Here is a 27101-nt window from a genome sequence, read left to right on the forward strand (position 1 = left end):
TTGTGTTTTGTTGTTGTATTTTTGTTTATTCTATGTTGTGAACAACCTTAGGTCCCATAATGAAAGAAAAATGGAGTATGAAACAGACAGACAGACAGATAGACTGATTTGCACATTACACTTTGCATATTTGGAGGGTATATATGTAACAAATGCTGGTTTCGTGCATTATTTGATATTTATTGGGAAACACTAATATTAAGTTTAAAAAAACAACCCATGCTTTACCACAGAAGTGAAGAATTACAAATGTAGAAAGCAAGTACAGTTTGTAGGTAGTATAACCAGAAACAGTTAGGTATGTGAGAAAATATGTAGGGAGGGTAGAGAAGAGAAATAACACTAAGTTAAGAGTTCAATAATAATGAACCCAGGATAAGCTAGATACATTGGTTAGTGAAGAATAAAGAAGAAACAACATTTCCCTGAGTTTATACTGGCAGTAGCTAGAGCCCTCAATTTTAAACAAAGCTGTAATCTGCCATTTATCACCTATTACCCTTAGTACCTGATAAATTTGTCAAAGTATATGGGGGGGGGGGGGGAGAAAGCTGGGAAATGATAAATTGACACTGAGCAATTATAAGTAAACACAACATTTGGAACCAGCTAGGCACAAGCTCTAATGGATATGGGACTTTAGTCTGGAGAAGCTGATTCTCAAATCTGTTTCCTATTTTCAAAATTGTTCTCAATCTTTACTATTTATTTCTGTTCCATGAAGTGGCTTCAGAGCTAGTGGTCCAATTCATCACTGTTACCTTCTTTAAGGAAGCAACAAGTAATTTTAGCATTTTTGTTCCCACTGCAGAAATGATTTAAAAAATAATGCAGTTTTTGAAGGCTATCTACAGTTCGGGATTTATTCTATTGCAAAATTTACTCACTGTTCTTTTGTGCAGAAACAGAATGCTCCACTTGGGGTTAAACAGATGGGCCAAATAAAGCAGTTTGCACCTGTTTTGAAGCTGGGGCTAAAATCTGGAGCAAACGGAAGCTGGGATATTCTGACTTAGCCCAGGAAATGCACACCTTCAACCCTGGATATAAATGCCCCAATGCAAGAACGGTTCTGAATGAGTGATCCATCCTAACTTGAAACCTAAAGCTGCATATAAATACACCAGTGCAGGTGAGCATTAGAAAAAGACAGCTGGTGTACCCAAGCGGTCGGGGCAGCAATACAAAAAAGTGAAAGTGTGACACTTCCAATGGATATAAGTACAGCATACCCAAACCAGACAATTGAAGAGGGAGCATGGGATGAAAGCAGCAGTCTGTTTGTGTGATGGTGTGCATGCATGATGAGAAGGTGACAAAAAATTAACCAGTGGAGTGGCTTGATGCCATGTTGTGTGGTCAAGCCATGCATATTTGGGATGTCTTGGGAGTGGCCAGTGTGGACAGCTGAGTTTTAATTCGCTTCCAGAAAATGTAGATTCCAGCCACTTTTTCCTGCCCTTCTGCTCTGCCCCTTGGAAAATCACATTTCCATGCAGAAATGCTATTTTTCTGTACAGAAGGAGCTGTTTTCTGCACAGGAAATTTATTTTGTGCAAAACAGCCACATGGAAATTTTGTATCAAGTAGATCCCAAGTGGGTTTTTGTCAGGGTTTCTTGATATATGAAAACATGTCTGTTTTTTTAAAATTTTTCACATATTTTAAAAAAATATTCTTTATATCTCTAATAATAATAATAATAATAATTTTTATCCTGCCTCTCCCTGTATTGGATCGAGGTGGGTAACAACAAACAAAAACATTAAAATCAAAAATGACAATCAGGCCAAAAGATTAAATTACAGGGTAATGAGGAAGGATTGAGTTTCTAGTAAAGCAACAAATTACCATGTGATTAGGTGTTTGCATTTAATAAGCCCCCACAAGTTCCAGAGGGGTTGTATGCTTCTTTAGAATAAGAAGAATGTTATAGTGGTAGTTCATCACAGTAGTACATAACAAGAAAATCCTAGTAAAGCAGTCATGTGAGAATGCAGCAACTATAGTGGTTTTTAAAAACATCTAACCAGATAAGAGACAAGGTCTATCTCAATCAATATCAACCATCTTAGTTATTAAAGGAAGATAAAACTTTGCTTGAAGGATCATTTAGGTAGTTACAGATATGAGTGATAAGGGTGAAACACACGGGTCAAATAAAGCAGTGTCAAACCACTTTGAAGGCAGGGCATTTAGATGATACATGCCTCCAAAGTAGGCACAAACTGGACTGAAGCCGGCATATTCCAATTTAGACTGGAAAATACACACCTTCAAACCTGCATATAAACGCTCTGATGTGAGAGAGGTTCTAAAGGAGCGATCCATTCTAACCATAACCCTAAAGTTGCATATAAATGCATTGGTGCAAGTGTGCATGAAAAAAGGACAGAACCATTGTATTCAAGCAGTTGGGGTGGCAATGTAAAAAAGGGAAAGCCTGACACTTCCAATGGATGTAATTACAACATACACATAACAGACAGTCCAAAAGGGGGCATGGGGAGAAGGTAAAGTGAAGGGGGCCTATAAGGGAGTCTCCATGATTGTGCTTTGCCAGTGTTTTACTGGGCAAAATGATGCTCCAATGCCCTCTACTAGTGGAGAATTGCAGGTGTGACTCTGTGGCTGTTCAAAGGTGTGGCCATCCAATGGGATAGCATCTAGGCAGCAGACATCTGCCGGTGGCGTGTTTGTGTGATGGTGCACATGTATGGTGAGGAGGCAAGAAAAGAAATTACTCAGCAGTGCAGCTTCATACCACACTGTGTGATCAGGCCATGTGCATTTGGGCTGCATTGGGAGAGGACGGTGCAGATAGCGGGGGTTCGACCTACTTCCAGAAAATACAGGTTCGAGATGCTTTTTCCTGCCCATTTGTTTTGCCCCATATGTAATCTTTCGTACAGGGGTCAGTGTATTTTACTTGTATATTTTGCAGCTGAACAAGTTAAGTACAGCTAAATAATATTTTATATGCAGTATAAGTATACACAATATCTCAGTTTCATATTATAATATTCAAACATTAAAGGGGAAAAGGATTATAGACATTTGGTTTGCTTTTACTGAAATTTATGAGCAAAATTTTTTTCTACAAATGTCTACAAGTACTCTGTTATTAATAAAAGAAATGTAAAAAAAAAAGAACAATTTGGTGCACAACATTGTGAAAACTAGTCATAAGGCAAAACACCAAAGCAAGATGAAACGAGAAAAGCAGTACAGAAGCACTGACCTCAAGAAGTCTAAAGCGATGATGTTTTTATAAGTTTTTATAATTTGTCAATAAATGAATAACACCATATGAGTACAAAAAAGAAAGTGCACTGTAAAAATATTTCCTATTTCTACCTCTCATAACTGAAGCTAGTATTGTCTGCTGCAATTAAGTATCTCATACAGCATAGCCAAGAGGAATTTTATAGTATGCAAATATTTAAGTAATACTAAGCCAATAATGATGTATCTTTGAACTATTAAAAATGCATGGACATCCATGCGGATGTTATCCGATTAAATTTCACTGTTGCAAATCCAGAGAAGGAGAAAATAAACCATAACCTAATCCACCCTGTTGAATCTGGAATGCATCAAATGCAAAGGACAGAAATACTTGCTTCTGAAACAAAGATGCAATTTTACAGCAAATTGTAAAACCAAGTTTAAGTACATTATACAAGTACAAAGCCAAGCTTCTAATCTACTGAATATTTATGTATGTCCAAGAGTATAAGTGCATACAATGAATGAACTGTTTTCACTGGTCCCATTAAACTGTTTAGGATCTATCTACTTAAACACTATGAAAATGGCACCCCTTGCCAATGGAAGTATTATATAAATCAATCATATTATTCTGAAGTTGCAGTTCTTCTAATGCAACTTCAGTTCTAACCTTTTACATTTTTAATTATAAGTCCATATAACAGACCCAATTTTAAGTCTATATGACCAACAAAATGCTCAATCCCAGTCTTCTGACCTAGCAGAATGGATGAAATTTAGCAAAACTATTAATCTTTAGAGACACCACACTGTTTTTTTGTCAATGGAAATGCCACAAACACAAGTTCAAAGTACTAATATGGAGTTCTTTATTAGATCCAATATGTTCAGTTTGTTTGTAGAAGTTTTTTTTTCATGGAAGACGTAATAGAAGAACACAGTAAATATATTCATTTTTGTTAAAAGGAAATGGGAAAAATGCAACTAAATTAAATAATGAACCTTGCTGGTCAATTGGTTTGGCTTATTAACACACTACACTTGTAAAATATGAAGCTGGTTGCAACTGTAAAACTCTTTACGAGTTCATAACTGTAGATAAAAGTAAGGTTTCACCCACCTGGGATCTTTTTGAATGCTATCAATTGAAGGTGACCTAGCCAAGGTTCCCTCAGGTGGGATGGCTGGTCCAGATTTGCTGTATGGTGATTCAACAGAAGGACAATACTGCAGCTGTCGGTAGGGGTCTGCGTAATTGGAGGCTGGGCCTGCTGCATAGCTGGCCCTCTGGAAGGTCGCTGTTGCATTCTGTGTGCCGTGTTGACTGCCTGTGCGCTGTAAGGGTACGGAGTCGACACCAGGGGAAGATGGGGCTACGACAGGAAAGTAGGGACAAAGTAAAAAATTGAGGACCTGTTCACAGAAATGGTTAACCAGGTCTAGGCAGAGGAAAAAATACACACATATAAACAGGGGTTTGAAAAGAACAAGAAAAACAAAAACAAAGAACATTGTCAAACCTGAAACCATAATGAAATACAGACTAACTACTTACACCATATAAAAAAATACTACCCACAGATAAAGCGTACAAACAAAAACAAAACCCCCAGACACTGCAGTGCTCCTTTAATTCATTAGCCTTTTTTGTTTTGTTTTTGGAAGAGTGACTTTAAAATGAAAAAGAAAATGATACCTTATAACTGTAGCTCTGTTTCAGGGATGTCAGATAAAACATTTTAAAAAGACTAAAATAAGCATTTATATATCCCTTCATCTCCTTTCTGGAAGCTAATATTACACAAGAATAATGGAAACAATTATTGAATGAATAGAAAATTCACATTTAAAATTTTGGTGTTAAACATTTATATGTCCCAACACCACACTAAGAATGGTACCTGCCTACAAGCAAAGGTGAGATATAATGCCTTCTCGGGTATTAGCAGCAGCAGTGTAATTAGATTTCCCACTCCTAGATTAATATTCATTTATCTTATTACAAGTATTCATTTATCTTATTACAATTCCAAGGAAAGATATGTGTAAAACAAAGTGCAACCTCTTTCCAAATGAGGTACAGTTCATTCCATTCCAAATGAAAAACTCTTGTCAGTTCCTTCTCACTCTAGTTGACTCCCCCCCACCCCAGTCACACAAGTTTCTTGTATTTGTGGTTGATGGGAGAAAGGCATTTGTATCAGGATGCATCATCAGAGATCATGCTCTGGGTTGGTATGCCACTAGGAAGCTTTCTGAAGAATTTCAGGTGGTATACAAATTCAGAAAACCTTTACCAGAGGGTTCAGTCCAACATGATGAAAAAGTTGTTCTTCAGTGAATAAAGCCTAAATTAATCAATCTTTGGTTGATCTGTGACTGTTGTCTTAAACAGGTTAACATAGATTCCATATTATATTGTATTTACTTCCAGTTGGTTACTAGTTAACCAGCTCTGCAGTCCTGTGCATACTTACTTGGGAATAAATAATATTCAGTGCAACAACACTTACGTACAAGTAAATGTGCATAGGACCAGATTAAATTATAATATAATTCTCACTAAAAGACTCTGGGAGAACCCGCCTAGGCCAAACCACAAATAGAATAAAGTGAGGGAGACAAAAAGGGTATAGTGCTTTCCCCAGCTCACATATTAACTAAGCCTCTGGAAAATGTTCAGTTTCTCCTTTCTGTTAATGTCATAATTAAGCTCCAACCCAAAAAGACTCGGGTCTGGAAACCCAAGTCCTCTGACAAGGAGGTAAAAACTGATGGGAATAGGGCATGATCTGGAGAAACAACAACAAAAAAGTGCTTAAACCTTTCCTTGACCAGCACTGCTTCCATATGTAGTGTCTCTCTGTATCCAAGGATTCTGCATGCAGATTCAACTATCCATGGCTTGAATTTAAAAAATAATATCCAAAAAGCAAACCTTGATTTTGTCATAAAGAACAGATTTTACTACACAATTGCATATAATGGGACTTGAGCATCCATGGACTTTGGTAGCTACAGGAGTCTTGGAACCAAACCCCAGTGGATGCTTGCTCTACTGCTTTTCTCCAGTGAGAAATGCATGGCCAGTACATCTGCAACAGGCAGAAAGAGAAGTGTGCAAAAGGAGAAATAGCATACAGTATGGGTTAAGCATCTTCTGCTCTCTTCCTTCAAATCATGGCCTTCTCCCATCAAATCTTAATTTTTTAAATCCATCCCCCATCCCCTCAGCACCCCCATTTTGCCTAAAATGAACAGTCATCCTAGGTTATACAATAAAAGTAATGTCATTACGATTTTTTTCATGTAAAGGTACAAAGAAAATAATACTTTCCCTTATGACTTTGGAATTACTACATATTATTCATCAACTTCAACTTATTATGACAAATATTTGTTAACTAAGATTATTAAGACATGTGAATGTGAGATAATTAAGACATGGGACAGAATTCACACACTATTTTGTTACTGTCAATGTCAGCAGAACACTGGAGATTAAACTGTCATTGTCCAAATGTTTTTGTCATATTAGGCTCCTTTTACTCTTATCTTGAAAATATAAGTTAGGAGATGTTTCAGCTCTATCCTTCCATCTACCTATCCATCCACAAGAATTAAGTTTTCTCATCACATAATTGCAATTGTCTGATGGAATATTTTTTTTTACCAAACACTGCAACAGGTTATAATGAAGTTCACTTTAAATTTCCATCTCCTAAATGTTCCATGTAATGTTTAAAAATACCAGTTAGGATATAAGCATATATGCAACATTTTTCAGCTTGAAAAAAGCACATGTTTTATTCATTCCAGTTTGAGTTCAATATTCCTTTTCTTCATGCAATTTTCATTTGATGTATATGGAACAGCAAGCTGAACTACATAATGCAGTTGTTAATTATGGCAATGGTCATGATGGTGCAATACTGAAAAACCTTTAGTTAGTAAACATTAAAAAAGAATGCAACAATATCACATCATTTTAGTCCACATGCGTAAAAGCTGATATTTAGCTTGAATGAGCATGATGTATATTAACAGCAAATTTAGGGATCCCACACCTATCAGTAACGCAATGAAGGGGGGGGGGTCACCGACACACAAGAATTCTTCAGTCTTAGGTGTTTCTCCACAGGTAGGCTGAGAGGAAAAAACAGTTCATAAATGGAAACACACATACATAAAAGAAAAAAAGGAATGACCCAACGCATATTGAACATGCTCTTTGCTCACCAGGCATCACAGAATGTAAGAGCAGTTGAATATCAGCTGGGGAAAAGGGATAAAGAGGAAATTGAAGGAGGGGAAATGCAATACACAAACCCTTTATAAAGCAACACAGGAAATACTATTGTCAAGAAGGAAATAGGCTGAGGAGCATGTGAGAAGCTTGGGGAGTGGGCGTGATTAAAAGGAAAGTATTTTCTTCAGTAATCACCAGTGGCAGTAGTCTCTAAGGACTCTGTCCTGCTCCCCTAATATTCTAACTCAGCTTTTAATGTTCTACGACAATTCCACTGTTGAATGTCAAGACCAGGAGTGCTGAATAACAAGTATAGCAATAGTAAGTACATTTCTATACCGTTTATCAGTGCACTTAAGTACTTCCTAAGCGGTTTACAATGTGTAAGCTAATTGCCCCCAACAAGCTGGGTACTCATTTTAGTGACCTCAGAAGGATGCCAGGCTGTCCACTCTGAGCCCCTGGCTGGTACTGAACTCACAACCTTGTGGTTTGTGGGTGAGTGGCTGCAGTACAGGCATTTAATCACTGACCCACCAGGGCTCTTCATCTACCCTTGGAACTCATGTTTCATGTTCGTAAGCCATGGGAGGGATTTCCCAATTTCTTACAGGCCTCCAGTGCCTATTATACATTTCACAATGACTAATCATATTAAATGAATCTATATAACAGATATACAAGTGTTGTTGTTGTGTGCCTTCAAGTAGTTTCTGAACTATGGTGACCCTAAGGCTATAAGCTAAGGTTATGGGGTTTTCTTGGCAAGATTAGTTCAGAGGAGGTTTGCCACTTCCTTGCCCTGAGGCTGGGAGCATGTGACTTGCCCAAGGTGACCCAGCGGATTTCATGACTGAGACGAGAATCAAACCCTGGTCTCCAGAGTTGCATTCCAACACTCAAACCACTATATCTCACTGGGTCTCCCTACAAAGGTGTATGAAGTTTAAAAACCCAGGAAGCTTCTAGATACAACAGTATATGAATTAAAATAAAGACATATTAAATCTCTGTAATCATGCCATCTGTCATCCTAACAAGGTATTGTTAGCTTTTGGAGGAGAAACAATGGAGATTGTCAGATGGTGAAAAAGGATGGGAAAGAAGTGGGATGCTCCTGTCCTTATCGCACGATTGTAGGTATATTATCAGACAATGTCTTGAGGTGTCACTCTCATCCTGTCCATTTCCTGTCAGTGAAGTGAAATGGCCACATAACTTTTTATTGATGGCAGTTTCCTGTCAATAAAAAGTTACAGAGCCATTCCACTTCACTGGCGAGATAAGGGCAGAATGAGAATGACCCTGTGGGACATCATCTGATAATCTTCCCGCAATCGTGCAATAAGGATGGGAGTGTCCCGCTTCTCTCTTATCCTTTTTCACCATCTGATAATCTCCATAATAGCTCATTAATGTACCTGCATTGGGTGTGCTGTAGTTTACATAAATCTTTCTGATTTCAAAAAGACTGCACACACAACTGTATGTTGGATCATGTTCAATGAATAAGTATAAACAGCTCAAATACATGATTGGGCATCATACAAAAAAATTACCGCAAAGCTGAGGAGTTTTAGGAAACCATTTTGCAAGCCTTGAAAATTAACGAGAAAGAAAAATCTACATTGAATCCTGAAGTTTTCTGTGGATAAGGCTAAAATTTTGCCTATGTATTGCTTCTATGTAATAGAATATACAGTGGTCCCTTGGCTTATGCAGGGGGTTTGTTCTGGACCCCCCGTGTAAGCCAAAAACACGTAAGCTCGAGTCCCATTTGATTGAATGGGGCTTGTGCTCGCATCACGGGAGAGCACTTGTGCCGTGGGTGCGCGCACCATTCACTCTCCCATCACACGGCTTCTGCGTAAGCTGGAAGCCACATATGGGGTGCCCGCCTATAGTGCAGGCGCACTGTATAAAATACCTGTGGTGAATGTGAGATCTTAGCAGCAACACAAAGACACTAATTTAGGACTGACAAATACACATGCTGTTTTGAAGAATATGTGTGTTTCTGTAAAAGGATGCAATGGTAACAACTTCAATAGCAATAGCAATTTCATTTATATACCACTTCATACTGAACTAAACAGTCTCTGAACAGTTTACAACTATAAGCTAATTGCCCCCCAACAAGGTGGGTACTCATTTTAGCGACCTTGGAAGGATGCAAGGCTGAGTTGACTCTGAGACCCTGGCTGGGATTGAACTCACAACTTTGTGGCTTGTGACTGAGTGGCTGCAGTACTGACATTTAACCAATGCACCACCAGGGTTAACTTCATGCTGGTGTAACAGAAGCATCACAGACCGAGTGAGAGATCTTTTCCCACAAGCAACAGTACTATACCTCTTTCAGTTCTAGCCACATTCCTATCCAACATCTTCCACTATAATTCATAATAATTAAAAAAACCCTCCGTGTATTAATTACAAACTGATATTTACTGCATCTGAAAATTATTTTTATTCCTATGGGCAGAGGATTTGTCTGAATTTATGGTAGACTTTTGGCACAGAGATGAGGTAGAAGTTTTTGCAGTCTACTTAATCCCTTCCCTCCTAATATGAGTTATAATGTTCATCTATTAGAAATAGGTGTGGAGGGAAAATTCAAAATAGTGGCAACTAAGGGAGGTACAGCCAACTATCTATTGCATAAACCTGTATCTTGAGTTATTACAGATTTGGGATACAAAGGCTGATCCACACTGTAGAAATAATCCAGTTTGACACCACTTTAGCTGCCCTGGCCCAGTGCTATGGAGTCCTGAGATTTGTAGTTTGTTACAGTACAAGAGCTCTCTGACAGAGAAGACTAAAAAGATCTCACAAAACTATAATTTCCAGATTCCATAGCACTGAGCCATGGCACTTAAAGAGGTGTCAGATTGGATTATACAGTTTAAGACACAAGTAAACGTCAAGTCAAAGGCAACCGGGCAACACTCCTGTTCAACTGGTAAGGAACGCTGAGGTTGAGAGAGAGTCAAACCCAATGATAGAAACAGTAATTTCACATTTTCTTGTTCTCAATGAAAAATGGTAAAATGTCATGAAATTTTCATATTTTGAAACTTATTGGAAAAAATTCACAGAAGGTTCTTCCATAAAACCATCCTTTTGGCAAAGATTTTTTTAAAAAAATTGAAAAATGTGAAAAACTATCATCATCATCATCGTCACTGTCGTCGTCATCATCATCATCATCATCATCATCATCATCATCATCATCTCCTGCCTTTCTCTTAAAATTGAGACTCAAGGTAACTTACAGTTTAAAAACACAAAACAGCTAAAAAGTAGGGAGAGCTTTTGAAACTATCCATTGTTGAAGATTTTATTGAAATTCTTCAATATGAATATTTAAATCCCTAAGCAATCAGTCATGACAGATAATATTTACTTACAATTTAACTTCTTGTATTTAAACTAGTGGGAGTCAGAAACTCTTGCCAATTTGTCAGCAAATATTGTAGTACCATCTTCCCAAAGTAAACAAATTTCAAATAACTTCCCGATTGTGCGATTCTGTTATTATATATTGTTTTTCAGATTGTTTACTTCATCGGTTTTTTTCTTCTTCTGCCAGTGCCAGTTCATTCTTATCCCCATCGCAAGCAACATAGGAATAATCTTCATTCCAGGCCTAGAGAAAAATCTGCTTATTGTCCCCAAAGTAATTAAAAGTATAGCTTCTTCCATTCCTCATTTTCCCCACCTAATTTTTAAGGGTTGATTTTACAATGAGATCTTGCCAGCTACTTTCTTTTATATGCTAAATCCATACATACTCTAAACTCCCAATTGCTCTACAGATGTTATTCCTTTTTTTTACTGCCACACCTCAAGGGCAGAAAGGAAAACAACTGCCTTAAATTAATTGTGGCAAAAAAAATAATTTGTTTGAAGTATTTCTATCCCAAAGTGCTAAGATGTCAAACAATCAGCACAACTGTAAAAGAGCAAAACAACAGAAACATTAACAACAACAACAAAACAACAACACATTTTGAAAGACATGGAGATTTTAAAAGAAAAAACAAACACCCAACGACACTCAAGAGCTGCAGTGCTCATGTTAATATTTTCTTAAACCAGTCTTGGTGCCCAAAAAATTAAACAAACAAATAAGGAAGAAAGGAAGGAAGTAGTGAGTAGAGATGGCTTCATTTTGGACGAGAACCATGTACCGACAGAGTTCAACAAATGTGAACAAAAAAGGAAGAGGAAGGTACATAATAAACTGAAATAAAAGGATGCAAGAGGTATTATTTGGAAGTTACAACCTGGCAGCTGTACTTAGGATTAAAAAACAAACAACACTTAATCCCTTAAATGAAAAAGGGCTATTCTGTACATATAACTGGGAATGTTTGTGGACAGCTGCAAACAACATGCACGACATGGCTAAGGGGAAACAATGGGTATGTTCATAATCAAGTGGGAATGTGATTCCCCATGCAGGGGTGATCTGAGTTACTGCATAGATCTCCACCTTCAGTGCACAACAACACCACACTTTTCCTACAAAGAACTCAAGATAGAGTACATGGTTCTCTTCATCCATATTTATTCTCACAGTCACCTATAAATTTGGTTATAATGAGAAAGTGACTCATCCATAGTCACCCAGGTGAGCGGGAGTTTGAAGCTGAGTCTCCCATGTCTATATATGACAGTCTAAATTAGGGCTGGGGGAAAAACAGGCTTCCATTAGACTGTAACTCCCATCAGACCTCACCAGTATGATATTCTGGCAGTAGTACCTCAATAACATATGGAGTTCTTTAGTCATGTATAGTACAATGGCTTCCTGGCCAAGAATGGGTATGAATTTAGCAATACCATGTTATCATCAGTTACTATAACTGTGAAGAGTCAGTGTGCCTATTTTGTATACATTTAAGCCAGGGATAGAGTGTGTGCTGTAGTGGTTTGAGCTGGATCACAACTCTAGAGACCAGGGTTTCATGCCGCACTCCGCCATGGAAATCCATTGGGTGACCTTGGTTGAGTCACACACTCTCAGTCCTAGAAAACCCCATGAGAGGTTTGCCTTACAGATGCAGTAAGACAGAAATGACTTGTAGGCACACAACAATCACAAAAGAGGATGTAGTCAACAGGTTAAATTGTCAAATTGTTCCCAAATGAAATTTCACCATGTTCTCCCTTCCCTGCATTTTAGGCCCAGAGAACTGTCTGTCTTTCTTTCTTTCTTTCTTTCTTTCTTTCTTTCTTTCTTTCTTTCTTTCTTTCCTTCCTTCCTTCCTTCCTTCCTTTCCCCAACAGGAAGAGTGCCACCTCCCGCTGGGGGAAAGAGGTGTGCCCAAAAGGTGGCAATATTGTCCTATGTACATAAGGACAGTTTTAAAGATCTTTGAGAGAGTGTAAGTGGCAGAAGAGGTAGCTCTCTGAGGTCACCTAGGAAGCATTGTGGACCCCAAACCTGGCAGTTAGCTTTCCCTAATTTAAAAATTCATTGAATTGCTATGTACAGAAGTTATTTCATTTCTTTGCCCTTTAACTATATTTTTGATTATGCCCCCCCCCACTCATTTATGAACTTCATGCATCAGTGAAGTGGAACTTCTTTCACAGATGATTCTACTAGTCAGTATTTAAGGTGTGGTAAGACCTAAGTTGTTTTCTTGACTCTAATTAACAAACTGTACCCAGTAGTTTTTTGTGGGTTTTTTTGGGTTATGGGGCCATGTTCTAGAAGAGCTTATTCCTAACATTTTGCCAGCAGCTGAGATGGAGTAGCCATGGGAAGCCCTCTGAGCCCCATGATAGCAAACTTTCACATGGAACACTTTGAAAAGCAAGTCCTGGAAATAGCACCAAAAAAGCCCACAACATGGTTCCAATATGTGGATGACACTTTCACCATCTGGAGCCACGGAGAAGAAGATCTGACTGTGTTTTTGAACCATTTGAATAACATCCACCCAAATATCCAATTCACAATGGAAAATGAAAAGGAAGGAACATTGCCATTCTTGGATATCATGTCATCTGCAAATCGAATTAATGGTTGGGCCACACAGTATACAGAAAAACTATACATATGGACCTACACAAAAACTCCAACCATCACCCAGGACAAAAAAGAAGCACAATAACAACATTGGTAGACCAGGCAAAAAGGATCTGTGAATCCCACTTCCGAAAAGATGAATTGAAGCACCTGGACTGGGCTCTACAGGTTAATGGTTTCTCCAGTTCAGACATCAGAAAGGCTGCCAGACTCAGAAAAATCTATAGGAGTGAAGCCAACAACCACCCAAAGGGAAGGTATTTTTACCATACATCAAAGGAATCACAGAGAATAGGGAAGCTGGTGAGGAAACACAACCAAATGGTCTACAAACCAACCAAGAAAATCTGGCAAATGCTGCACTCAGCGAAGGACAGGAGAGACCCTCTCACAGCCTCTGGAGTTTACTGCATACTGGGCAGCTGTGGACAAGTCTACATTGGGAATGCCAAACACAGTTTTCAAATATGATTCAAGGAACACCAGAGACACTGCAGGCTGGGCCAGCTAGAAAAATCAGCTGTAGCTGAACATGTTATAAACCATCCTGGGCATAAAAATGCTCTGTGAAAACACTGAAATTCTGGACCATGCCAACAATTATCAGGTCAGAATGCACAGGGAAGCCATTGAAATGCATAAACACCTGGAGAATTTTAATAGGCAAGAAGAAACCATAGCTTTTGGTGGATTTTTCAGGCTATATGGCCATGTTCTAGAAGAGCTTATTCCATGCCAGCATTCTCTGAGGATGCCAGCCGCAGATGCTGGCGAAACGCCAGGAATAAACTCTTCTAGAACATGGCCACATAGCCCAAAAAAACCCACAAAAAACTATGGATGCCAGCTATGAAAGCCTTTGACTTCACCAAGAAGAAACCCTTAAAGTAAACAAAGTTTGGCTACTAATCTTCAAAAACACCAAATCAAGGCCTAGCAAATGCAAATGAAAACCACCCAGGGTCAGGAGGTTTCCCAGCAGACAATGGATCAATAATTAAATAGACAACCTGAGGCCTTGCCATTCAACATCGGAACAATACACAGATTAACATGCAAATCACTTCCTCTCAACCAACAGTATATATAGCCCACCCTCTTCCATGCCAGTATTCTCTGAAGATGCCAGCCACAGCTGCTGACAAAACATCAAAAATAAACTTTTATAGAACATGGCCTCATAGCACAAAAAACCTACAAAAAACTATGGATACCAGCTGTGAAAGACTTCGACTTCACACTGTACCCAGTAGGTTGAGGCAACAGTTTTATATTTTCTCAAACTGTTTATTCGACTATGTAGTACAATGATTGTATTTTGGAACCAACATTTATATATAGTACAGTATAGTAAAGCTAGAAATAAATCGAAAACACTGAAAATGGTAAGCTAAGCATGGGGAGAGGATCCTTTGTGATGAGAGTATCAGAACTGTTATAGCAGCTCGACTATACATTCAGAGCTGAAAAGTGGTATTCACATGATCTTACATACCATCATTTAAAAACAAAAAAACATTCATTGAGTAATTTTCTGACTTCTGCCTTGAAGCTCAGGACACAATATTTACCCTGTAACAGCATCCAGGCAAACAGAAAGTGAATGAAATCTCGGATTGTAGCATTTTCATCTTCATAAGCTTGAGGGAAGGAGAATTTCACCTAGGCTTAAGCAATTTACTAGCATGATTATCTCTGTAGACTGGGAAAGTGGACCAAAATTATATGCCGTGTTTCAAGATAAATCTTAATTTAAGACTTAGCAAAATTAGGTTTAAACTGAACAGGCAAAAACAAAGAGCTGAAATAGAGGCCAAAACAACACCTGTGCAGTTTCCTTTGATATAAGGGGATTAATGAACAGTATTAGAATTGCAACACACTCATACACAACTAGTAATAGACATATATAGGTAAATTTCTTCCACAGCAATTTAACATGAACATTTCATTCATAAAAATCATTAATACAATACTTGTCCATCATAAGCACAGTATCAATATCTGAATTTTGTTGTTGCTGCTGCTTCATTTTTGCAGAGATTGCACTAGGATATTCCAATCTATTTTGCAGAGGCAATTCTGACTTGTCATATTCCAAGAACCAAACAAAGACACCATGCTACTCCAGCTATTTTTAGGGGTTTTCCTTATTTCTCCACTACCTCCAATATACTTCTTTTTGATATGTCATTTTGTATTTATCTTAAATGAGATTCCCCTTGTTGTTCAGCTTTTCAGTATTTAAAACAAGCAGGAACCAAATGCAGGGACATGCTGTCCATCATTTTGCTCCCTGCATACACTTGCAATTATAATTCATCAGTTTATCTTCACTTGCTCTACCACTACCCTTTGTCATTTCATCTTTTCCTTTTCATAAGCCAGGGAGAAGAGGAGAGCAAAGAAAGTGGAGAAAGAGCATATTTTGGTTTTCAGATTTATGAAAATAAAAGATGTGCCTTACAAGTTAAGCTTTGACTTTCCTTATACTGGCATGATCTTATATTCCTAGACAGTTTCTTTTAAAAATAGTGTTTATTGCTATTGTTTATAAATCATTGGTTTTATACTGCTTTCTTTTACTTGTTCAAATCAATATCAACTAGAGTAGAACCACCAAGTGGATGGACCCTGTTAAATCAATATGCAATGGCTTATATTCCACAACTCTTTCAACTGACTAGAAACTAAAATGTATCCAGCTAATTAGGTTTCCAAAGGGCTTTGGAAGGTGGTTAGAAGATAACATAAGAACAAAAGAAGACACCTGCTATATCAAATCAAAGGTCCTACTGCAGCTCCCTGTTTTACCTAACACCCAACACCCAACCAAATGCCTCCTTGAAACTCACAAGCAAGGCATAAGTATATTAGCATCTTCCTACTCACTATCCCAAGCATGTGATACTGTATATCGTATATACTTGTATATAAGTCAAGGAAAGCTTACAAAAAATTGATCCCCAAAATGGGTCAATATGGCAATTTCTCCAGTCTAGCTGTCTCCTGAAGGGGGATGGAGGGCAAGCACTCATGTCCCAACTCTCATCCCCAGCCTGGCTGCCCCACAGGAGACATCCAGGGTGGGGAGGAGGAGGGAAGGCAAGTGCATGCCCCTCAAGACTCTCCCCAGCCCAAATGTTTCCTGAGGGAACAGTTGGTGGTGCAGAGGGGGAGAAAGGATGTCTGGCCTGTTCAGCACCAGAACTGGGTTTTGCCCCTCTTACTGCTGGTTTTCAAACATCCCCAGGAAACAGCATTTTCTACACAGAAATAATATGTATTTGCAGAAATATTATTTTCTGTGCAAAGAATGCTGTCTTATGTGAAGAATACAGGCATACCTCTATTAACAAAGCCTCTGACAAAGAAGTTCCTTTTTACAAAGTCTTTTTACAAAGTCTTTTAATGCTTTCTGGACCCCCTTTCCCTCTTAGTAGCTAGAGGTTTATTAGCAGCATCAGCACTGTGAGAATGATGAAGAAAAGCTAGATAAACATGTTTTTGATATCAGATTACAGCAGTTTCCAGGCGTAGTACAGGTGTGGGTTAAAGCCCTTCATGGCTTGGGTTCAACTTATCTGCAGGATTGCCTCATTCCATACAATCCACCCCACACACTTAGGTCCTCTGGGAAAAACCTACTACAACCAATAAAGACCAGGATGACTATGGTTACCTAGAGGGCCTTTTCATCCACTGCTCCCAAACCATGGAATGGCCTGTCGGAGGAACACTACCAACCTTGACAGCTTTAAAAAAGCTGTCAAGACAGATCTCTTCCAACAGACCTTCCCTGAATAACCCACCTAGTCTCCCATGGATATGAAATATCATAGAGAACACCCAAAATTGTCCATCCCCCATCTCCAACTGCTTTGATTGTGTTAAGTATGTAATTGTTTTAATGGTATTTTATGATGGTATAGTTTGGGGGGGGGGGGGGGAGGGAATAATAGAATGCATTTTAATGTATGTTGTATTTTATCCTGTATTTTATAGATGTTGTGAGCTGCCTCGATCCTACAGGAGAGGCAGGGTAACAATAATTTTATTATTATTATTGTTATTATTATTAAATACCTCTTTCAACAATTTGGGGGAAATAGTTTTGAATATTTGTCCCATTACTCGACTGCACCATCCCACTGTTTGCCCAATTTCAGCTAAAATGAAAGACGATGTGACTTTCAGATCCCTCTCCCACGTTTCGAAATAGATGTTTTATGTCATTTTAGGGGATAGGGGAAGGTTAGGAGTTGTTGATGGCTTAGAGAACAGCTGTTTGATGCAGAAGAGCATTTTTCAGTTGAAAGAGTATCATATTTTAAAAAACTGGGGAGAGACTTTTTGGAGGTCTAGGGAAAAGCGGAGGACATGAAAAAAACCCTGGGGACTATATACACTTCATGGTCTGGATTTTCTGCAGCCCCTCCCACATGAAATGCCTATTCCAAAGCAAGGGATGCCATAACTGTCTGTTATCCCCTCAATTGTGATTGGGCGGTATATAAATAAAACCTATTATTATTATTATTATTATTATTATTATTATTATTATTTTAAATATAAGGCATGTTATATGGCCCCCAGGCAGCTTAGGTTTTTTTCTGGCCCCAGAGCTACCCTGGTGTCCTCTTGTTACCTGAGCCCCCTCTGTTGTGATATCTGGTAGCTGTTTGCATGCACATCCCACTGTCCCACCTGCCACCACTGGCAAGAGTCACTCACTCTGTGATCAGAATGAGGCACATAGCCTCAGTCACATGGCTGGGCACCTTGTTCTAACCTCAGAGCAAGTAACTATCACCACCAGTGGCTAGCAGCACAGTACCCAGCATCACAATGAAGATCCAGAGCAAAAAGTGAGATTTTAAAATTTGTCATAAGGAGAGTATACTCCAGTTTTGGTGCTGAATGAGCCAGATGTCATCTGGACTGTTCATATCAGAACAGGTTTGGGCCGTGCACCATTTCAACTGATCACCGAGAGGATGAGGGAGAATGTTTTATTTGGCTCATGCTAATAGGGCATTAGAAACAAATAAAGTAGCCTTCCCCTAACACAGTTATCAAAGGCGTCTTTGAATCAGGTGATAGCTTCAATTCAACACACATACAAATCTCAATAGTTCACTCTGCAGTATCAATCTGGAATGTATTTCTTTATTTTTTCTTTAAATTTATATCCCACCTTTCCCCTAAAATTAGAACTCATGGATATTAGGAACAAGAAACAGATAAAAAAACAAAATTATATCTAACATTTAAAAGCATATAAATAATATATATATATATATATATATATATATATATATATATATATAACATGGCCTTACACTATAAATACAGTATAAAATATAAAGCTAATTTCCAGAACGATAGAACATGATTCAGTATAGAAGACAGTTTCAAGAAGACAATTTTAAAACAGGTTGGGCCAATGTTCCAACTCATCCCCACAATCTACTCTCTGCTTTGCAGTGGCATTGTCACAGGTGTTCCTAAATCACTCCCCCTGGCTTCTGGGGGAGCTGGAAACTGGCAGAAGAAGTTAGACTTGGCAGCAGGGAGTATCAGCTATCAACACCTGTTATTATATTCCAGCCAGATATAACATCCAAAATCACTGGTAGGCCAAATAAAACATCAAACCTAGGACATAAGACATTGTTATAGGAATTTCTTCACTGGAGGTGGTGAGCATAGCAGAAGAAGGGTCATGATTCTATTGGGATAAGAAGGACTTGGCCATTTAGGTTCTTTGACTGAGAATAGTGCTGCTGTATATTTTTGCAACTTCAAAATTTAGTATGGCGTTTTTTTGAAAATGAAAATAAAAATTAAAAAAAAAATTTAGTATGGCGTTTTCATACATGCTTTTAATTTTGTAGCTGGCCCTCCATATCCATGGATTCTGCATTCACGGATTCAACCATCCATGGTGATATACGCACACACTCCAAAAAGCAAACCTTGATTTTGCCATTTTACATGAGGCACATCATTTTATTATGTCACTGAATATACTGGCACTTGAGCATCTATGGAATTTGGTATCCATGAGGCAGGCGAACCTGGAACTAAATCCGAGTGGATACCAAGGGCCCAATGTATTCTTGAGCTTGACCATGCTTTCAGAAAAGCATCTGAAATCTCTTATTCCTGGATCCTGCTCTGGACTGTTTCTATATCCTGTCTTCCACTGTTTGAGAACAATGAACCAATCCTACACTGCTGGATCTTGATGTACAAATGTTCGAAACAGCTTTGTGAAAATTGCAATTTATTCTGTATAATATAAAATAGAATAAAGGATTAAGTATTCACAAGAAGCTTAAAATGTCCATGGGAAGCTACAAAAAATATAGCTTAAAATGAAGAAATGACAACCAGCGTTTAGAAACTCAGGAGAGGCCTTGATAGATTTCCCACGGGGAGAAATGTATACAGAAGATCAACATCTGATATTTTCCATTCCAAAATGCATATTTAAACACCATGCAGAAAAACAGTAGTGTATCTTCTTTCTCCTATTTACTGTCTAATCAAATTTTGTTTGAAAACATCCTCTTTCCACTTCTTCAATATTTTGATTTTTCAGAACTGTTTGTTTCCAGAACTCTCCATCACCTCTTCATTTCAAAATCCTGTGTGTCTTACACCATCTGCATCAGTTAAAAACAAAATATAACTAAAGCACATTGCTGTGAAGTACTATTGTTAATTTCTTCCCATCCTCAAGTTCTGTGGAAACCACACAACCCACCACCAAGACACTTAGGAAAAAAATAACTTCACATTTAAACATCTACAAGGCTACTTTACCACTTATATCAATTTCCTTATGATGGGTTGACTACACTCATGTTCTCTGAGCAAAAAATAAATAAAATTAAAAAAATTAAAACAAAAGGCAAGAAAGATAGAAAGAAAAAGAAAGAGCATGTCTATAGTATTAAAGGGTGACCCAAGAGGCACCATACACAGAAGCAAACCATAGTTTCTATAAGAATACAATATATAATTTGGTTAGAATGGTTAGACAATATTTATGTGGAGCGGGGAGGGGATGCTATTTCAAATTTGTTGGTCAGGGCATCACAGAGTCCAAAGCTTTCTATGGCTTCCTGGAAAACTCTCATAGCTGCTTCCTGGAAGACTGTAGCTCCCACTAGTAAAAGAAATTACCAACAATGCTAGACTGACCAGCTGCCCTCAGTGAAGCTATCATCTTGACCAGCAACATTGGATCAGAAGGATCCAACAAATTAGAGAATATAAAAGCTGTATAAACATGGGATACACATTTTATATCAAAAGTTATATATATATAAATTTAGATGAGTAATATTATAAAACAGACTATATGGATGAATGATGACATAGACATTATTATGTATCTTCTATTCAGAAAAAAGACTACATGAAGGCAGGAACATATCTTATGAGCCTCTAACGTCTGGGAATCTCAAACCTGGTTCATCACGTGCTAGGATTGCCTCTGGGCGGAGCACCCAAACACCCTGCAACTCTAGCATGTGACGAGGATGTAATAATGGCAGTGCCCTGTATACATGGGTGCTGCCATTGTTACATAAGCGCCACGTGTAGGGTTGCCATAACGGAGGACCTCGAAACCGGGACAAATGTAGGACAAGGTTTGAAAATGTAGGACATTTTTTTAAAAAAAATTTCCTGGCTAGGAAATTAAAAAAAAAAAGTCCTAGATTTTTAAACCTTGTCCTCCTCCTCCTCCTCCCGGCCTGGGAGGGAGCCTAGGCCGGCTCCCAGGCCGAGAAGGGCGGGGGGAAGCCTGGCATCGCCGCGATCGCCGCGGTGCCAGGCTTCCTCCTCCTCCTCCCGGCCTGAGAGGAAGCCTAGGCCGGCTCCCAGGCCGGGAAAGAGGCGGAGGCTGCTCCTCATCACGGCGATCGCCGCAAGGGGAAGCGGCCTGCTCCTCCTCCCGGCCTGGGAGGAAGCCTCAGCATGCTCCCAGGCCGGGAAAGAGGCAGGGGCCGCTCCTCATCGCGGCAATCGCCGCGGTGGGAAGCGGCCTCCTCCTCCTCCCTGGCCTTGCGGAGGCCTTGGAGGACCCCGCGGCCGGAGCTCCGACCGTGGAGCCGCTTCGAAGGCCTCGCTGGGGCTCGGGAGGGAGCGTCTCCGCGGCTGGAGCTCCAACCGCGGAGAGCCTTCCCAGGCCTCAGCAAGGCCTTGGAGCCGCCGCGGGGGCTGAGGTGGCCGTAGTGGGCAGGGCCGTCCCGGTTTGGGCGCCAAACCGGACCGGGACCGGGTTGGCCCCTCCCAAACCGGGATTGTCCCACCCCCCGGCGGGATATGGCAACCCTAGCCACGTGGCATCCACACAGCACCGCATGGTGCTTAAATAATGAGTGGGCCAGTGGCGCACTAGTTACGCTGCCCTTGCGGCATAAAAAGAACCCACTTTTGCAGGTTCTTTTTGTGCTGGAGGGTAGTTGTGTGGATTGGCCCCTGCGGCTTCCCACTGGTGGAAAAACAGGCGTTGGCAGGCCGCTGTTTTTCAGCGGTCTGTACTGCACCTGTTTTTCTGAGATTGTCTGCATGGGTCAAATAAAACTTCCTTCCCTGTATTTTCTGAAGGAAGTCTGGACAATGGAGGGCCCAGTTCACAGTCCTGGTGCAAAAAGTATGGATGATGTTTAACCAGTTCAGCACCAAACCCATCATATGCCCCCCTCCGCAGAATAGTTTTTTTTTTTTTAAAGCTAACTATTTGCTCCGGATCTTCCCAGAAGATATGGAGCCCTCTGTTGCGAAGTGGGGTGGCTGTTTACAATGAGTTCTGCTGTGCTGCTTTGGCACAGCCTGGCAAGTCGCTTGCTGTGAGGTCAGAATAAGGCACCCAGCTGTTTCACTGTGCAAGATGGCACAAAAGGATGTGTGTGTGTGAACCGTTGTCTGGGGTCGCAAAAGAGGAGCCGGGTAATGGGGGGACATTGGGCCAGGTCTGGGGCCATAATACTCTGGGCTGCTCCTGGAGGGTTCTGGGCTGTGCGGACCTGGCCTGTCTGCAGGCTAAATGCCTTGTTTGTGCCCAGTATGGGTGTACTCAGTTAATGAAGGAGATGTGTTTCTCACTCCTTCTTTAACAGAAAAGTTGGTACCAGAGGCACATACATAGATTACAGATAAGGTTACTACAAGACAAAAAATGAAGAGCAGATCAACACATTTCAGGAAACTTTTAATTCAACCTAACAATGTGCTTATGTGGAATGAAACAACCAAGGCATGTAAATCTACTACAAGAAAACAAAAATATTTTGAGACTTTTATAGCCCATTTAAAGGCTTCTTGCAAAAAGCAAATGGAAAAGTGTTTGTCTTGCCCTTCTTCTTTTATCATGTGGCATCTCACTGCAGCAATTTAAATGAGCACAGCTATCCAAGGCTTAAGTTGAGGGACTGAACGGACTTGATCTATAACTTACCAAGCTGAGAGAGGTTTGGAAACCCCCATAGCCACCACTTGTCTCTTTCTCCCCCAGATGAGTTAATCTACTTTATGCTATAAATATGTTTGAGTTCAAGTAACCCCTTTTAGAGCCCAAACAGAATCCCACTTCCAGGCATCATCATCATCAGTGATTAGACACTGCATATACCAAAGACAGCTGGAAGCTGGCTGGAAGCTGGCTTGAAGCCACCCAGCTGCCCAGATGTGGGTGGCTTCATGATGCTCCGGTGCCACCATGTTTATATGCCTCACACTGCTGGAGTGTCTAAAAGCCATCTTGCAGCTGAGGCAGGGTGGGAAAAGCTGGCTTTTTGCCAGCTGAAAAAAGGAGTGGATCTTATCTGCTCCTTTTTCGGCTGGCTTCGAGGCGGATTGGGGCCACACCATCTGTTTGCCGCAGCCCCAATCTCTCTTTAGAAGACATGGCTTCAAGCTGCCCCTTCCTGCCTGTTTGTTTCCCCCCTTAAACAAGTTAAACAGTTTAGTCTCCTGCCTGATCTCTCAGTGCACACAGGGAGTTTGACACAAACCTACAGTTTCAGACCTGATGAGAGTGACTGCTTGGGCAGAGATTACTAAAAGGTTTTTCTTTTACACTAAATGAGAAGAATCCTGCTTCTAGGCACATGTGTCAACCTGTACTGGTGTAGGATTTTTACCAAAGCCTTGGTAAAAAGAAGCTTCTCTCTCAGATGCTTAATTACATACACTGTTGCATTTAGCTTTCTAACAACAAAAATATTATCCTGCTTTTCTCCCTAAATTGAGATTCAAGGTAGCTTACAATTGTAAAAAGAACAATACAGCTAAAAAATACAACAAGTGAACATTAAAATGGACCTTGGGCTTGTGGCGGCGTGGCGCACCACAGGCACACATGCCATTCAATGGGGTGTAGCACAGCTTCCACATAAACCGGAAGCTGAGTATGGTGCGCCCACGTATGGAGGATGCACGCTATATTTTAGAAGTTGTTTATGTTACATACATAAACGAATAAACAGCAGGTCCAAAGGTATTTTATTATGACAGACGCCATGGATGAAGAGATGGCAGTGGCAGTATTAAATGCTTTACTGCTTGGCAAAATCCAGTGTTTTCCCTCCCCACCACCCAAGATGTTGTTGTTTCATTCCAATCTCTGACTTTGCCATGGTGATTTATTGATTTTTCTCTATCTGAGTCTTAAACAAAATTTCACATCCCTGTCCTACCCGGAGTTCTGAAGTGGGAGGCCACCCCCTTTCCCATTATTGTTGTGCTTCAGAGTGTCTCAGAGCCTTTCACAACTATAATGAAGATCTCTGCCCACTTCTCTAGCTCCTAGGTGGAGAGGAAGTAGAGCTGTCTGTTTGCCTATGCCAAGACTGTTGGCTCTGGGACTCACTCCAGCCTTGCTGGTTCTGCAGTTTGCCATGCTCACTCTTCATTGCACTATTGCTTCATCTAATATTTTGTAATTCTCAGAGAGAGTTTTCAGTTAAAATATTCTGGCATTTTTAGTCCCAGAATTTTGTCCCGATTGCTGTTGAAATGTGACACCCAAAAACTTTTTAAGTGAAGTCAGCTGTCAGACTTAAGTAGTTTTACAACATTGCCCTATCATGTCTTTCTAAGGGTCCCTGATTCCCAGTAAAATTGTGAGGATCATGTGCACCACCTCCCCAGCCTAGGACAGAGATGATGCACAGACATGGTCACAGACCAACTGCAGAACCACATGATGTCTCTCCAGAGGTAGGTAAATTATCAGGCTATACAGTCGCCCCTCCGTTTGCACAGCCTTGGAATTCGCACCCTTGCTTATGTGTGAACGGCAAATACAGGGGGGACATAATGGGGCGTGTGTCCACAGTCCACACACGTGCAAGCCTGTGGGCGCATGCTGCCATTCAAGCCTATGGGGCTTGAATATCGGCAAGTTTCTATTTTCGTGGGTGGTCCGGAATGGATCGCCTGCAAAAACGGAGGGCCAACTATATATTGATTTGAAAAGTAGGACTCCTTTTCTGGGAAACACACACAGGATTGCAGTGAAAGGGAAGCACAAAGTTCTGGCTACCAGAAATTTTGTTTGACTATGAAGGCTAGGAAAGATTGACAAATCCCTGCTTCCCATACTTACCTACTTGTTTCCCACCTTTCTAAACCTCCTCAGACATAAGGGTGTTTAATTATAAACTGGAGTTGAAGCAATATGAACAACTGTAGCACGTTACTCTGTGTCAACAAATATTTTAGATTAGTTTCTTCTCCTGCGACCTATTCTTTGCATTTTTCTCTATTGTGAACAAAAGGCTATTCAACTGGGGAAGAGGTAACCTTGGCATCAAACTATGGCCTTATCTGCACTGTAGAAATAATGCAGTTTGAGACCACTTTAACTGCCAAGGCTCAATGCTATGGAATTCTGGGATTTGTTTTTGTGTGTGAGATATTTAGCCTTCTCTGCCAGACAGCTCTAGTGCCACAACAAACTACAAATCCCAGAATTCCATAACATTGAGCCATGGCAGTTAAAGCAATGCATAGATGAGGCTTATGTCATACCTCCCATAGAGTATTTATCTTTTAATTAGGTAAAGAAACAGAAGAACTTGGGGGGGGGGGGAGGTACTTTAATAAAAATGTTGTACAGGTTTTAACTTTTATATTCACAACTTAAATATTTTCCAAGGCCATACCCCCCAACACTTGCTGAGCTGCATGATTTCATATTGAAAGTGGACAACTGCAAGTTTTAATGTCCCACCAACACCCATGGCACACCTGAGTAATGTCCCCCTCTTTCACATTCAAAACTAACATCTCTATGTGTGGACAAAGAGTCTAAACTCTAATATACCAACTTTCTATATGTACACAATTGTTGCTGGGCCTCCACACACACACGTTGTATAGAAAGAGGAGGAGAATTGTTCAAATATGCAATCTTCCCCCTGCCATCTAAATGGTGCAGTGCAGTAAAATGTGGAATGAGTGAGTCTTTACAATTTGTCTTACAGCTCACAGTATTTATGGAAATGGTGAGCTGAATAACTTGGGACTGAATTTGCATTATATGAGTCATCTGACTAGTTGAGAATATTAGTAGGAACTAATGTATTATTAAATCTCTTTTCTTACTGTAAATCAGCAATAAATCTCCACCTAATTAGAGCTGAATTGCAATGCTAGATAATTACATACTGAATCATAATCACTATTGACTAGTATTGGTATTTTTTAAAATAAAAAAACCATAAATATAGTTGACTCATAAAGGCCAATTAACAGAGAAGAAGAAATAACATGAAAACAACAAACCTGGGACCTCTCATTTACAGTAACAATTAATATTCCTACTGCTTTAATCAGAATTGTTATTGACACACTATTTGTTCACTATGATATTCCATATTTAATTTATTTCTGTGGGAAATATATATGCTTCAATTGTTTCTTTTAAACTTTCTGTGGTGGGTTACAGACCGCCTATTTGGGGTGGGCTGTACTCGCCCCTTTCCCCGGTGTATCGGGGCCTCAGCGTCCAGAACGGCAGCTGCTGAGGCCCCGATTCGCCGCTTTTCAGGCTGCGGGGAAGTGGCAAAACGCCGCTTCCCCGCAGCCTGAAAAGGGTTGTCCCTGGGGCTTCAAGCCCCAAGGATACCCCGCGGCGGCAGGGAGGAGGAGAAAGGGGCCGCTTGGCCCCTTTCTCCTTTGGTCCGCTGGGCGCAGCCGTGTGAAGGCTGCGCCCAGCGGACCAAACCAAGAAGGAGCTCTGAAACGGAGCTCCTTCCTGCTCCGTGCTAAGGGTGCACTGGATGCCCTGTCACGGAGCGAGGACGTCACTTCTGCGCCACCCCGTATAGAGGCGGCGTGGTCGTGCCGTCCTCATGGCGGCGGCTGTGTGGAACGGCGGCTGCCATTTTGTGCGAGCTCCGCGCATCCTAGGGTTGGGGGCATCCGGAAAGGATGCCCCTTTTTAACCCTAGCAAGCGCGGAGCGCGTACTAAAGTGCCCGTTTGTAACGGGCCTATGTTAAATTTATAACACTTAGGTGTCTGTGTTAGTGACTAGATAGTGATGCTAGAT

The 27101-nt window shown here is 40.2% G+C and overlaps 1 protein-coding gene across 9 annotated transcripts in view; it reads right to left on the reverse strand.

The window, feature by feature from the left end:
* Positions 1-27101, reverse strand: part of CTNND2 (catenin delta 2) — a 662387-nt gene that overhangs the window by 223088 nt on the left and 412198 nt on the right. For 5 of the 9 annotated variants that reach the window (XM_089516457.1, XM_089516454.1, XM_089516455.1 and 2 more), the window contains one exon: positions 4352-4670. In XM_089516457.1, coding sequence (XP_089372583.1) covers positions 4352-4670 — 319 coding nt within the window. Of the gene's footprint in view, positions 1-4351; positions 4671-7470; positions 7507-27101 lie in introns of all 9 variants that reach the window. The other 4 variants (XM_089516458.1, XM_089516456.1, XM_089516452.1 and 1 more) reach the window with 2 other exon arrangements.

This window comes from Sceloporus occidentalis, unplaced genomic scaffold (assembly GCF_023333645.1).
Source record: "Sceloporus occidentalis isolate IW3139 unplaced genomic scaffold, rSceOcc1.0.p SCAF_3, whole genome shotgun sequence".
Lineage (NCBI taxonomy): Eukaryota > Metazoa > Chordata > Lepidosauria > Squamata > Phrynosomatidae > Sceloporus > Sceloporus occidentalis.